The sequence below is a fragment of the Sciurus carolinensis genome, chromosome 3, assembly GCF_902686445.1.
Source record: "Sciurus carolinensis chromosome 3, mSciCar1.2, whole genome shotgun sequence".
Lineage (NCBI taxonomy): Eukaryota > Metazoa > Chordata > Mammalia > Rodentia > Sciuridae > Sciurus > Sciurus carolinensis.
The window spans coordinates 164127516-164140862 of NC_062215.1; the positions used below are offsets into that span (position 1 = coordinate 164127516).

The 13347-nt window shown below is 36.9% G+C and overlaps 1 protein-coding gene across 1 annotated transcript in view; it reads right to left on the minus strand.

The window, feature by feature from the left end:
• The window catches only part of Usp37 (ubiquitin specific peptidase 37), an 87460-nt gene that overhangs the window by 4828 nt on the left and 69285 nt on the right, over nt 1–13347 (minus strand). Inside the window, 6 exon segments of the mRNA XM_047543065.1 lie at nt 543–681; nt 1239–1308; nt 2500–2555; nt 2558–2614; nt 7978–8038; nt 10575–10741. Of these exon segments, the coding sequence (XP_047399021.1) occupies nt 543–681; nt 1239–1308; nt 2500–2555; nt 2558–2614; nt 7978–8038; nt 10575–10741 (550 nt within the window).

The following is a 13347-nucleotide window of genomic DNA, read 5'->3' on the forward strand; positions in this document are numbered from 1 at the left end:
AATAAAACAAACAATAAAACAGGGGGCTCAGTGAACAGAATCAAAGAGCACACAGGAGAAAAAAAATAACAGGAAATGGATACTGACAAAGTCTACACAATCCCATTTTGTGTTGGAATTTTATTAACTAAGCAGCCCACTTGTTTCATCACCATCTTAACCCACTAGGTGCTAATACTGGAGAACAGGAGAAACCTGCAAGAATCTTTAGCTTTAATAAAAATGCTATATAGTTCCCATTCATATAAATCAGGTTTTCTAGCTGGTAAAACTGAAAGACCAAAAAGGTTTCGGATAGGACACAGTTTAAAGTTCATAAAACAGTTTAAAGTTCCAAACCTAGATACTACTGTATGATGAATAATTAGTCTGAGTACAGAGAAAATACTTTGCACTTAAAAGGAAATATCAAGAGATGAGTACTAAGCAAAGATAACAAAAGTAAAAAATTGTCAACCAATCAAGTGATAGGAACATTTTATTCTCAAAGGAAGAGTCTGGATAATTTTTTGCCTGTTACTTTGGGTCTGGCAGTTTCTTACTTGTGCATGTAAAAGAAGATGTAGCCACTCCGATCCCGATCACTCTGCACAGCAGCCTCTTGGATTTTAGATACCTCCAGGTCATTATAAGTAAACCATGCCTGCTTCTTAATGTCATACACATCACTAATGTAATGACCTGAAACAAATAAAAATCTTAAAATTGAGATTTTATTGTAAAACAAAACAAAATTTTTCTCAGTTCAGGAAATTTGAGAAACAGTCATCTCTTCTACTTCATCCTCAACAATGTTTCTAAAAGCCATTTAAAAAACAGAGAAAGAAGTAAGGGACTTTTTTTTTTTTTGTACTGGGGATTGAACCCAGGGGCATTTAACCACTGAGCAACATCGCCACATCCCCAGTCCTTTTTATTTTTTATTTTGAGACAGGGTCTCACTAAATTGCTTAGGGCCTCACCAAGTTGCTGAGGCTGGCCTTGAACTTGTTTCTCCTGCCTTGGCCTTGTGAGTTACTGGGATTACAGGTGTGCACCACCATGCCTGGCACAACTTAATAAATATATTTCACTCAGGGGAATTTAAGTCATTTGTGAATAGAAAAACTGAAGCAGATACACCTACACAATGTATGATCAAAGTTTTCCTTGAAGCATTCAACTTACACCTCACAAAACTAGGCAAAGAGCAAAATAGTAAGGGGTAAATGCTGGCTAAAATCAAGATGTCTATTTACCTGAAGAAGATGTGCTACCAATGTGACTGACAACACTGATGAGCCGATAGGAATGAGGGAGATTTCCTGTCTGAAAAACAGAAGTGGGGATGATTTTTCATTTGATATTCAGTTATATAAAAAAATTGTAGATCAGCAACATGTTAAGAACGCACATAGTAACTACAGCCCTACACAAAGTTATGTTAACAGAAATTGGACAATGGAATGAAAAAAAAAAAAAAAAGTTGCTGTCTTGCTGTAGGGATTATGGGCAAACTTTTACATTTTAAATAGCACTGTAAGGTAGGACACTGGGAAGGAGCAGTTATATGTAAATCAAAAACCATTAAAATGTTCATAAATTTTTATTCAGTAATTTACTTCAGGATAAATCTTTACTAATACAATAACATTTTTAAAGCATATGTGGATGTGGGGATGACAAAAGAATATGGCAAAATGCTAATAGTAACTGTGTTAGGATAGTGGGATTCTGAGTAATTAAAATTTGGGGGCAAAGGTTAATTTAAAAAAAAAATTTTTAGTTGTAGATGGACACAATGCCTTCAATTTATTTGTTTTTTTTTTTTCTTTTTTTTATGTGGTGCTGAGGATGGAACCCAGGGCCTCACATGGGCTAGGCAGGCACATTACCACTGAGCCACAACTCCAGCCCCAAAAGTTAATTATTTAAGGAAAGAGACCAACAGACTCCAGTTGACATCACTAATTCAATAGTTTTCATATTTAACTATAAAGATAATATAGTTACTTGGTGAATTTAAACATAATTTAATATACATATACCTTTATTCATACCATAATCATTAGGTTCTTGAGTCTTTTTTTTTTTTTTGGTACTGGGGATTGAAACCAGAGGTGCTTAACCACTGAGCCATATCCTCAGCCCTTTGTATATTTTATTTAGAGACAGGCTTTTGGTAAGTTGCTTAAGGCCTTGCTAAGTTGCTGAGGCTGGCTTTGAACTTGTGATCCGCCTGCCTTCGCCTCCTAAGCCACTGGGATTACAGATGTGCACCACCACACCCAGCTCATAATCATGTTCTTATCTAAGATGCACATAAGATGGTCAGGATATATTTGTTTTGTTCTGAATTTTGTGTAAGTAATAAAATGCAAACATGAGAAAAAGAAGACTATTTGATGGTTGCTAAAAGGGCAGAAATGAACCTGTGGTTGAGGCTAAAAGTGTGGTCTTAGAAAATAAAGAACAGAAGTAACACAACCGGACCAATTCTACTCAGGGATAAAATATTACCTCAGCATTTCTTTTTAGTTCCTCAGCTTCAGCTTCTGTGTACTCCATATCAAAATATCTTCATTTCCAGAGTCTTCATCTGAGCCCAATGCATCCAGGAAAGAGTTGTTAAACTCTGAAGAACAGAAAGACAAAATGACTTTTTTGGTGGTATTGTTCAGAATTGAACTTAGGGATGATGTAAACTGAGCTATATCCTCAGCTTTTTGTATTTTTTATTTTGAGACAGTCTAAGTTGCCCAGGATGGCCTTGAATTTGTATTCCTCCTGTCTCAGTCTCTTGAGTAGTTGGGATATAGTTGTGTGCTACTGTGACCCATAAGACAGAAATCTTATAAAAGTTCTTAGAATAGAATTAAGAGAGATGATTTGGGTCAGGCATGGTGGCACATGCCTATAATCCCAGTAGGTTGGGAGGCTGAGACAGGAGGATTACAAATTTAAAGTTAGCCTTAGCAAATTAGCAAGGCCCTCAGCAACTCAGTGAGACCCTGTCTCTAATAAAATTTTTAAAAAATAAAAAAATTTTAAAAAATTTGAGGATAAAATGCTTGAGGTACACATTTTATCATTCTAGTAAAACACAAAACATTATTAAAGTTCAACTTCATTCAGCCCATTCTTGGGTATAATACTGCAGACACACGTATCTGTAAAAGAAATGTTCCTTTTTCTTTTGAATATATTTATATGATAAAGGGAATTAACCCTCATAAGAAAAGAGTAAACCTGAAAGAGTATATAATTTTACAAATAATCTAAGTTCACTAGTTCTATATCATAAAAACTCTGTTAAGATTTGAAGTACTTGGTGTACATTATAGGTAGCAATAACAAATATGAATTATCCTTATAGAAAGCGCAATATCTTTCCCTTTCCTTCTTGTCTTCTCTCTTTTGTGGTACTGGGAATTGAACCCAGAGATGTTCTACCATTGAGTTATTCCCCCAAGCTCTTTCTTTCTCCCTTTATTACTTAGAGATAGATTCTTGCTAAGTTGCCAATGCTGGCCTCCACCCTGCAATCCTCCTGCCTCAGCCTCCTAATATGTGAAATTACAGACCTGCACCACTGCACATGGCTTCTTCTTCTTTTCTTTAATACACATCTTCTTCACTGGCAGAATCCATCTTCATTAATGCTTTTATTTTTAAATTTTTATTTTTTTTTTGGTGGTAGATGGACACAATACCTTTATTTTATTTAGTTGAGGATTGAACCCAGTGCCTCACATATGCTAAGCAAGTGAGCCACAACTGTAGCCTCTCACTAATTTTAAATAAAGAATCCCAGGAGCGTTTGTCCATAAATGGCTTATTTCTTTAAAATATAACTGACATCACTAAAATCACAGCAGAAAGTTGAACACTTAAGAATGGGAAGAACTGGAAAAGAGAACACAGCCTCGAAATTCCAGAACCTGAAAATACATGGGTGATTGACTCTGTAGACCTAAGAAAGTCAAAGCCATATTTCAGCCAGCAAGAGAATAGCTGAGAACCAATCCAATTTACATCACTGAATATTCAAAAGAAAGAAGACGTGGAAGTACCAGGTACTTCTGAAATCGGAGGCTAAGGAGGAAACAATAAAGATTGAGTGAAAACTGTTTGAGAAACAAACTCCTAAATCTACCTCCCACAACTTCATATTGCTGCACAATGACAAAGTCTAGACCTTTATTCTGTGGAGAGGGTGAAAGAGTCTTTAGATGGCGGGATGTGGAGCACAGGAAAGGTCATGAGTGCCACACTGAACATACAGGAGTACTGATAGTTTGCATGGTGAATATTGAGTACAAAGACTCCCACTCTATCACTTTATATTTGACTCCCAAAGTTACCTTGGCTCTGAGTCACTTCTTTCATGTTTAGGCAAAGTCAAGAGATTGGAAAAATCTTTAATAGCTATGCATGGTGGTACATGCCTGTAATCCCAGTGACCTGGGAGGCTGAGGCAGGAGGACTGCAAGTTCAAAGCCAGCTTCAGCAACTTAGTAAGACCCTACATTTCAAAATAAAAGATAAAAAAGGACTGGGGAGCTGGGGTTGTGGCTCAGTGGTAGAGTGCCTGCCTAGCATGTGTGAGGCACTGGGTTGAATTCTCCTCAGCACCACGTAGAAAAATAAATAAATAAAATAAAGTTATTACGTCCAGATACAACTAAAAATATTAAAAAAAAAAAAAAAAGGACTGGGATGTGGTTCAGTGGGTAAGCACCACTGAGTTCAATCCCTGTTTACATAAGAATTAATGTAAGAATTGGACTTGTTTAAGAGAAAGGTTTAAAATACTAACATCATCTCCCTAAGTCTCACCCTATAAAACTCAGAGTTAAGAAGTCCTATCTATTCAGGTGCTTAGAGATTCCAATTGCTTTTTTAGTCTTCTATTATAATCATGAGTTGACAGCAAAGGATTACTGGATATATGAAGAAATCATCTAATAAAGAATACAAAGACAATAACTGGGCACGGTGGTGGATACTTGTAATCCCAGAGGCTCAGAAGGCTGAGGCAGGAGGATCTCAAGTTCAAAGCTAGCCTCAGCAAAAGCAGGGTGGCTAAGCAACTCAGTGAGATCCTGTCTCTAAATAAAATACAAAATAGGGCTGGGGATGTGGCTCAATGGCGAATGTCGGAGTTTAATCTGTGGTACCCACCAAAAAAAGACAACAGAAAAACATGAGACAGAGTGATCTGAAGGAAAGACAATCTACTCAGGGAGAAGAAAATTTCAAACAAACAAATTATATATAATATCCTCAGAGAATTCAGATGTTATGACTCCTGTGAAACAAAGAAGGTATTTAAAAAAAAAAAGAACACTTACAAAAATAGCTCTTAAAAATTACAGAGATGACTTAGTAGAAATAAAAAACACAGCAGAAGGTTTGAAGTAGGAGACAAGGTTGGAGAAACTTCCCAGCGTATAGCAAAATGACAAAAAGATTGAAACTTAGAAGAGATGAGGCAATTAAGAGGTTTAGCCGCTGGGTGAGGTGGTGTATGCCTGTAATCCCAGCAGCTGAGGAGGCTGAAAGCAGGAGGATTTTGAGTTCAAAGCCAGCCAGCAACTTAGCAAGGCACTAAGCAAACTCAGTGAGACCCTGTCTCTAAATATATTTAAAAAAAAAAAAAGAACTGGGGATGTGACTCAGTGGTACAGCACTTGCCTCAAATGTGTGTGGGGCACTGGGTTTGATCCTCAGCACCACATAAATAAATAAAAATAAAGGTATTGTGTCCATCTACAACTAAAATTAAAAAAAAAAAAAAAAAAAGAAAATAAAAGGGCTGAGGATGTGGTTCAGTGGTTAAGTGTCCCCGGGTTCAATACTCAGTACAAAAACAAAAAAACAAAAAATCTTGCTTTGCAAAGTTTCAACCTCTCTCTCTCTCAAAAAATATCAACTTTTGGGCTGGGGATGTGGCTCAGTGGTAGAGCACTTGCCTAGCATGTGTGAGGCACTGGGTTCGATTCTCAGCACCACTTATAAATAAATGAATAAAATAAAGGTCTAGCAACATCTTTAAAAAATATTTTAAAAAGAACACAAGAACACAAGTTTGTAGATTAAAAGGATTACTAGGCACCCCACAAAATGATGAAATAGGTTCACAAGACACATTATTGTGAAACTTCATCAAAATGGAAAAAAAGAGAAGGGCTGAATGTAGTTCAGGGGAAGAGTGCTTGCCTAGTGTATGTGAGGCCCTGGGCTTGATCACCAGCATGACAAAAAGAGAAAAAAGAAAAATGAAAGAAATAGAAGGTCCTACAAGTTTCCGGAGCAAACAAGGTCACATCAAGATAAAGAAAGGCTTATGTCTTTTCATACAGCAACTCTTCAAACAAGACTTCTGTCATTTCCCAGTGGCATGAAGGTAGGGGGAAGAATGCTTCCATGATGACTGCAAACTAGGAATTCTATATTCAGCCAAACGATCAAATAGGGGGAAGAATAAAACTTGTAAGGATTCCAAATATTTAAGCTATGCCTTCTTTCTCCTTTTCTCCTTTTTTTGGGTGGTAGTAGGATTTAAAACCAGGGCTTCATGCATACTTGGTAAGTGCTCTACTACTGAGCTATACTCCCAGCTCCCCATTTCTGCTTGATTTTGAGACAGGGTCTTTTTAATTTGCTCAGGCTGGCTTTGGACTTATGATTAGATGAGGCCTCCCTAGTAGGTAGTTGGGGTTACAGGCATGGGAGAAATGCCTTCTTTCTTAAGAAAACTGTTGGAGGATGTTCTCCATTAACACAAGAAGACCAAGAATAAGGAAGAATGAGGAAATAAGAAATTCAAACAATGGAGCATGGTTACGAAGATCTTAGTATCTGTGCATACATGTAGGGGCAACCAGTCCCAGATGGGAGTGATGTGACTTGAGACAGCTGTCACTTATACCAGTGTACTATCTTTTTAACCTGAAGACAGAATGTCTAGATGAGCCTCGCTGGGATCTTTATTTGTAACTGTCTCAAGTGCTGGTGAAATCCTTACTCTCACCTTCATACCTTCTTGATTAGATCAGACAGAAACATTTATTTCATACTACTGAAGAGTTCAACTCTGATCTATTTTTTGGGTGGGGGTGGTACTGAGAATTGAACTCAGGGGCACTTGGCCACTGAGCCACATCCCCAGTCCTATTATACATTTTATTTAGAGACAGGATCTCACTGAGTTATTTGGCACCTGGCTTTTGCTGAGGCTGGCTTTGAACTCGAGATCCTCCTGCCTTAGCCTCCCAAGCTGCTGGGATTACAGGCCTATGCCACCATGCCCAGCTCAATTTTGATCTACTTGAGAGCTAGAGAAAGACCATAGTGATTTTAGAAATGGAAAACAGGGAGTGAATCTAGTCTCTGTGACTACATCTCTCTATGGGCTTCCAGTACTTTGCCTACATATTAGTTTTGCCAAATGCCTTGACTATTGAACCTTTTGCTACAGAAGACTTGCTCAGCACTGCCCACTGATTCAGAGGGAGTTCCTGAAGATTTACGAGAAAACTGAAGTCAATTACATTCTCCTAGGAATCTTTTCTTTGTGTGTGTGTATACAGTATTGGGGATTGAATGCAGGGCCTCGTGCATGCTAGGCAAGTGCTCTACCACTGAGCTACACTCCAGCCCTTTTCTAGCAGTGAAAACATTATTAGTCTTTCATTAAACAGAGATTGTTCTTGCTATTTGAACTTTTAAAATAAAAAAATATGTTGTTTTGGAATAAGGTTATAGACAGTAAAAATCATTTTTTAAAAAGCAAGCTAAAGGTGAATATAAGTGTTAGAATAGTGATTTCCTCTGAGAGGAAAGGAAAGGGAGAGAGATATATAGGTAACTTTGAAAGCTCTACTTCAGTACTTAGAAGGGCTAAAATTTGTTATTCTTAACACATTTTATATGCTCTTATATGTAATATATTTTACTATTTATAAAAATGTAATTTTAAAATGATCTCCACACCTTGAAGACTTAACTCTGTAGCTCTTTTGAGGTCATCATCTTCCTTCTGTTCCCAAGCCTCCTAAAGGGACAAGAACAAAAAATAATGTATTTAAAGAGGTATTTATTAGACATATTTAATGAGGATGAATTTCTCTGGAAGTATGGCTAATATGCTTTAGTAACCTCATGGATATTTGGAATGTGACATTTTGAGAGATGTGAAAGAAGTCCTTTACTTTTTCCAACACTGCTCTCTTAAACAGTTAAGGGTTTTTTTTGTTTGTTTGTTTGTTTTTTTAAATGGTATTCCTTCTTGTCAGTGACATCAGGCTTGCCAACGGAAAAAAAAAATATTCAGTGTGACACTATGACGTACTTTTCTTTCTTATGTGTGTAAAATGCCTAGCATACAGTAGATACTTAGCAAACGGCTGTCTTTTATTTCCCCAGATTTAAAGCATCTGCCAATTTCCATGGTATATAAGTACTCCCACTATAGCCAATTTTAAGCTACCCACATGACACTGAATGCAGAGTTGGAAAGAGGAGGGCACACTGGCTCATATGAGCTAGTGATGACCCACCACTAGCACACCACTAACCCTGTTTGTGGCACCAAGATGAACAATAGTTCCATAAGATGCTATATATAATTTCTATTTTATTCTTGCTAAACTAGATAGATGCTTGGGAACAATATTAAATGAACATTTTTTTCTTTTTGCTTTTGGACCAGGGATTAAACACAGAAGCACTTTATCACTGAGCCACATCCCTAGTCTTTTTTATATTTTTCTAAAGGCAGAGTCTGGCCAAGTTGCTGAGGCTGCCTTTGAACTTGTGATCCTCCACCTCAGTCTCCCGAGTCTTTGGGATTACAGGTGTGCACCACTGCTCCAGATCATGTTATTTTTCTGATACAGCTGGGACTTTCTTAAGAAAGAAATAGTACCTCAAGGGTTGGGGATGTAGCTTAAAAGGAGAAGAGGGCAAAGCCTGGGGTTTCATTCCCCAGTATTGCAAAAATAAGTAAAAAATAAATAAATGAATAATAAAAAATGGTGTCTCTAATATCTCCTGAAAATGTCTCAAACTACAGGACTATGTATTCATAAAAGAAATAGGAAAAATGTTGAGTATAAAAATTTTCCCTCCTCATTTTCAGAGAAAAAGATAATTAAAAAATGATGCATGGTTTGGGCACAGTGGCACATGCCTGTAATCCCAGTGGCTTGGGAGGTCGAGGGCTTAAGAAACTCACTGAGACCCTGTGTCTAAATAAAATAAAAAGGGCCAGGGATGTGGCTCAGTGGTTAGTGTCTGGGTTCAATCCCCATATTTAAAAAAAAAAAAAAAAAAAAGACTAAAGAAAAATATACAATGTTATTTGAGTTTATACTTATAAAATTTTATGTATTTTATATTTCTTTTCAGAATAAGTCTATTCTGAAACCAACAGGTAAAAAGACTCTAGTTATTAACAGAATGATACAAATGTACTAAACTAGACACTTCACCTTATAACCCTGTTCTTACATTTGAGAAAAACAGGCCATTTTAACTGGGTTGGCTGACAGGAAAAAAGAAAATGGGAATTTGCTTATGTTTTCCTTTTACTGCACTATAAGGAACTCCCACTGAGAAATTAGACCTTGGCAAGGTTTTTTTTGTTTTGTTTTGTTTTGTTTTTTTAAATTCCTTCTTCTTTCTACTTTTTTGGTGTTTTACATTAGAAGTAATGTTTCCAAGGGGATGGAGATGTAGTTTAGTGGCAGAGTATTTGCCTAATAAGAACCCTGGGTTAGATCCCCAGTACCACAAGAAAAACAAGCCAAAAAAATCCCCCAAAATCTAAACAATAACAGAAATGTAAAAATTGCAGAACAGATTACTACATAAAGCAAAGAAGAGATAAATGTTCTATTATCAAAAACTGAAAATTAGATTTCAGGTAATATATCTGAAAATTTTATGTTCAAATAATTCATAGAATGCTGGGTGTAGTGACATGTTTATAATCCAAGCTACTCAGGAGGCTGAGGCAGGAGAGTTTCAAGTTTGAGGCAACTTAGGGAGACCTTTCTCAGAAACAAGACAGAAATGGTTGGGAATGTAGCTCAGTGGTAGACTGCTTATCTAGCAAGCACAAGGTCCTAGGGAGGGGAAGGTGGAAGAAAAAGGAAAAAAAAAAAAATCACAGGAAGATTCATATTGTGAAATAACCAGAATAAATAAACTGTCTTAAAACACTAATGATAAAATCATGGTAGTATACTTGCTGTTTCCATATCTTGCAAAATAAGGTTAGAGTGGGAATAATTCCTAACATCCATTTTGCTTTAGCATGAAAATGAACTACAGTATGGAACATAACTGACAGTACATTCTGTTGCAATTGGATTTTCAAAATAGGAAAGTCTACTAACATATATGTTTCAAACTCAAAGCAAGCCCCCAATAAGATTTTTTTTTTTCTTGTTGACCAATAACTTAATGTATATAAATTACCTGAAAAATGCCTAACGGTAATTAATCAATGCCTGCTATTTTTACTATTATTGTATTTCTTGGGAAATACAAGTATAGAGAAAGTAGCAATAGAAAAAATCTCTTACTTGTTCTTGAAGGCTCTGAGCTAATGCTTGCTGAAGTTCTTGTTCTTCCCTTTCACGCTCCATATCATACTGCTGGAGCCAGTCAACCTCTCCCTGAGATCCTTCTGGAGTTTTGTTTTCTTTATTCTCATCACAGTCTTTTGTGATTTCAGTAAAACTGGCAGGATCTGAGGAAGCAGAATATAACATTATTTCGGAAAATTCTCTCTGGAGAATGGACGCTTCTAGACTAGAGTGACATCTACTGTTCAGGGAGTAATACACCCTACAACCCTATGCTTCATCTAAAACTTGTTTGGACATACAATTCTATCTCACGATACTACATCCACATAAGGGTTTCTTAACCTCAGGACTACTGACGATTTTAGGGGTGTGGAAGAGTCTATCTTGTGCACTATAGGATTTTAGCAGTATCCCCTTGTCTCTGCCTGCTAGGTGCGGGGTAGTATTCATCCTTTCCAGTTGTGACAACCAAAAAATGAAAGATATTTGTCAAATGTCCCCTGAGGGAAAAAGTGCCCTTGGTTGAGAACACTGATTTACAGCAATGGTTATGAAACTTAACTGATCATTAAAAGCACACTAAGGTTAAGGATAGGGAAAAACAAATATCCATATTCATAGGGTCATAGTATCATATGACCAAGTACTAAAAATAAAGTACCGTTAAAGCAAGTGGAATATAATTAGGTAGGCTAAGAGCTGGGGGTGTGGCTCAGTGGTGGAGCATTTGCCTAGCAATACACAAGGCCCTGGGCTTGATCCTAGTACTGGGGGGCTGGGGAGCGGGGGAAGCTTTAAGCTAAAATGATTAAACTATTACTGAGATGTTCCCATTTATTACACTGTAGGTCAACTGAATGTGTTTCCACATTAATAATCAAGCAGGAGCTGGGACAGTTGCTCAGTGGTAGAGCACATGTACATATAAAGTCCTGGGATTCAATTCTCAGCTTCAAGAAGAAGAAAATTAAACAAGCCTTGTACTTCTTTACAATTTTTAATATAGGTAAGAGTGGGAAAGAAGAGGACTCTTAAAATATATACATATCAAATATTTAAAAAGTAAAAATTTCTCAGCCTCACAAGTTAATGCAATTCTTTAAAAAAAATTTTTTTAGTTGTACATGGACACAATACTTCTGTTTTATTTATTGTTTATTTTTATGTGGTGCTGAGGATTGAACCCAGTGCCTCACATGTGCAAGGCAAGTGAGCTACAACCCCAGTCCTGCAATTCTTATAAAAGAATTTAATTGGTCAATAAGAATTACCTTTATTTATTTAGTGGCACTTGGGATTAAACCACAGGATGCTCTATCACTGAGCTACATTTTAACCCTACTTATTCATTTACCATCCTGGGGACTGACCCCAGGAGCATTCTATCACAACCTTCATCCCCAACCCTTCTTTTACTTTTTTGAGGCAGGGTCTCACCAATTTGCCAAAGCTGGCCTTGAACTTGTGATCCTGGTGCCTCAGCCTCCCCAGTTACTGGGATTACAAGGTGTGTGCCACTGTGCCCAGCTATATAATCATTCTATGTGATTATTATTAGTTAGTATATGCTCTTATCTACCCAAATACTGCATTTAATACTTTTCTATTGCATAGATAACTCTGAAGCTTACAGCATCTTTATTTTCATAATCACATCTAGTTATTTTGAATTGTACTAAATTGCTGAGTGAACACTTACCATAAACGAATGCTGAATATTCACTGGAGGAGGAAAAGAAATTCAGAATTTATGAAGTACTAATGTCCCAATTGTTCTTTTATCCCTTTTTGGTACTAGGGATCGAACCCAGGGGCACTTAACTACTGAGTCACATCCCCAACTCTTTTTATTTTGTAATAGGGTCTTGCTAAATTGCTGAGGGCCTCACTAAGTTGCTGAGGCTGACCTCAAACTTGTGTTCCTCCTGCCTCAGGCCTCTAAAGTTGATGGGATTACAGCTGTGTGCCACCACAACAGGCTCCAATTGTTTCTAAAACACAATTATATTTATTGTTGCTTGTATTCTTGATAATTGCCATTCTGACTGGGGTGAGATGAAATCTTAGAGTAGTTTTGATTTGCATTTTCTCTAATTCTAAAGATGTTGAACATTTTTTAATATATTATTGATTGACTGCATTTCTTCTGTGAAGTGTTTGTTCAGTTCTTTAGCCCATTATGTTGATTGGGTTATTTGGTTTTTTTGGTGTTAAGTTTTTAAAGTTCTTTATATATCCTGGAGATTGATGCTCTAGCCTTTATATATCCTGGAGATTAATGCTCTGAGATGCATGTGGTAAAGATTTCTCTCATTCTGCAGGCTCTCTCTTCACATTATTATTTCCTTCGCTGAGAAGCTTTTCGGTTTGAATCCATCCCATTTATTGATTCTTGATTTTACTTCTTGCCAAGAATACAAGCAATAATAAAAGTTGGTGAGAATGTGGGGAAAAAGGTACATTCATACATCCTGGTGGGAATGCAAATTGGTGCGACCATTGTGGAAAGTGGTATGGAGATGCCTCAGAAAACTTGGAATGGAACCACCATTTGACCTAACTATCCCACTCCTCAGTTTATACCCAAAGAACTTAAAATCAGTATATTACAGTGCTGCAGTCCACCAATGTTTACAGCAGTTCACTCAGAATACTAAACTATGGAATCAACCTAGGTGTCCACCCATAGATGAATGGATAAAGAAAATGTGATAACATATACAATGGAATATACTCAGCCTTAAAGAAGAATGAAATTATGGCATTT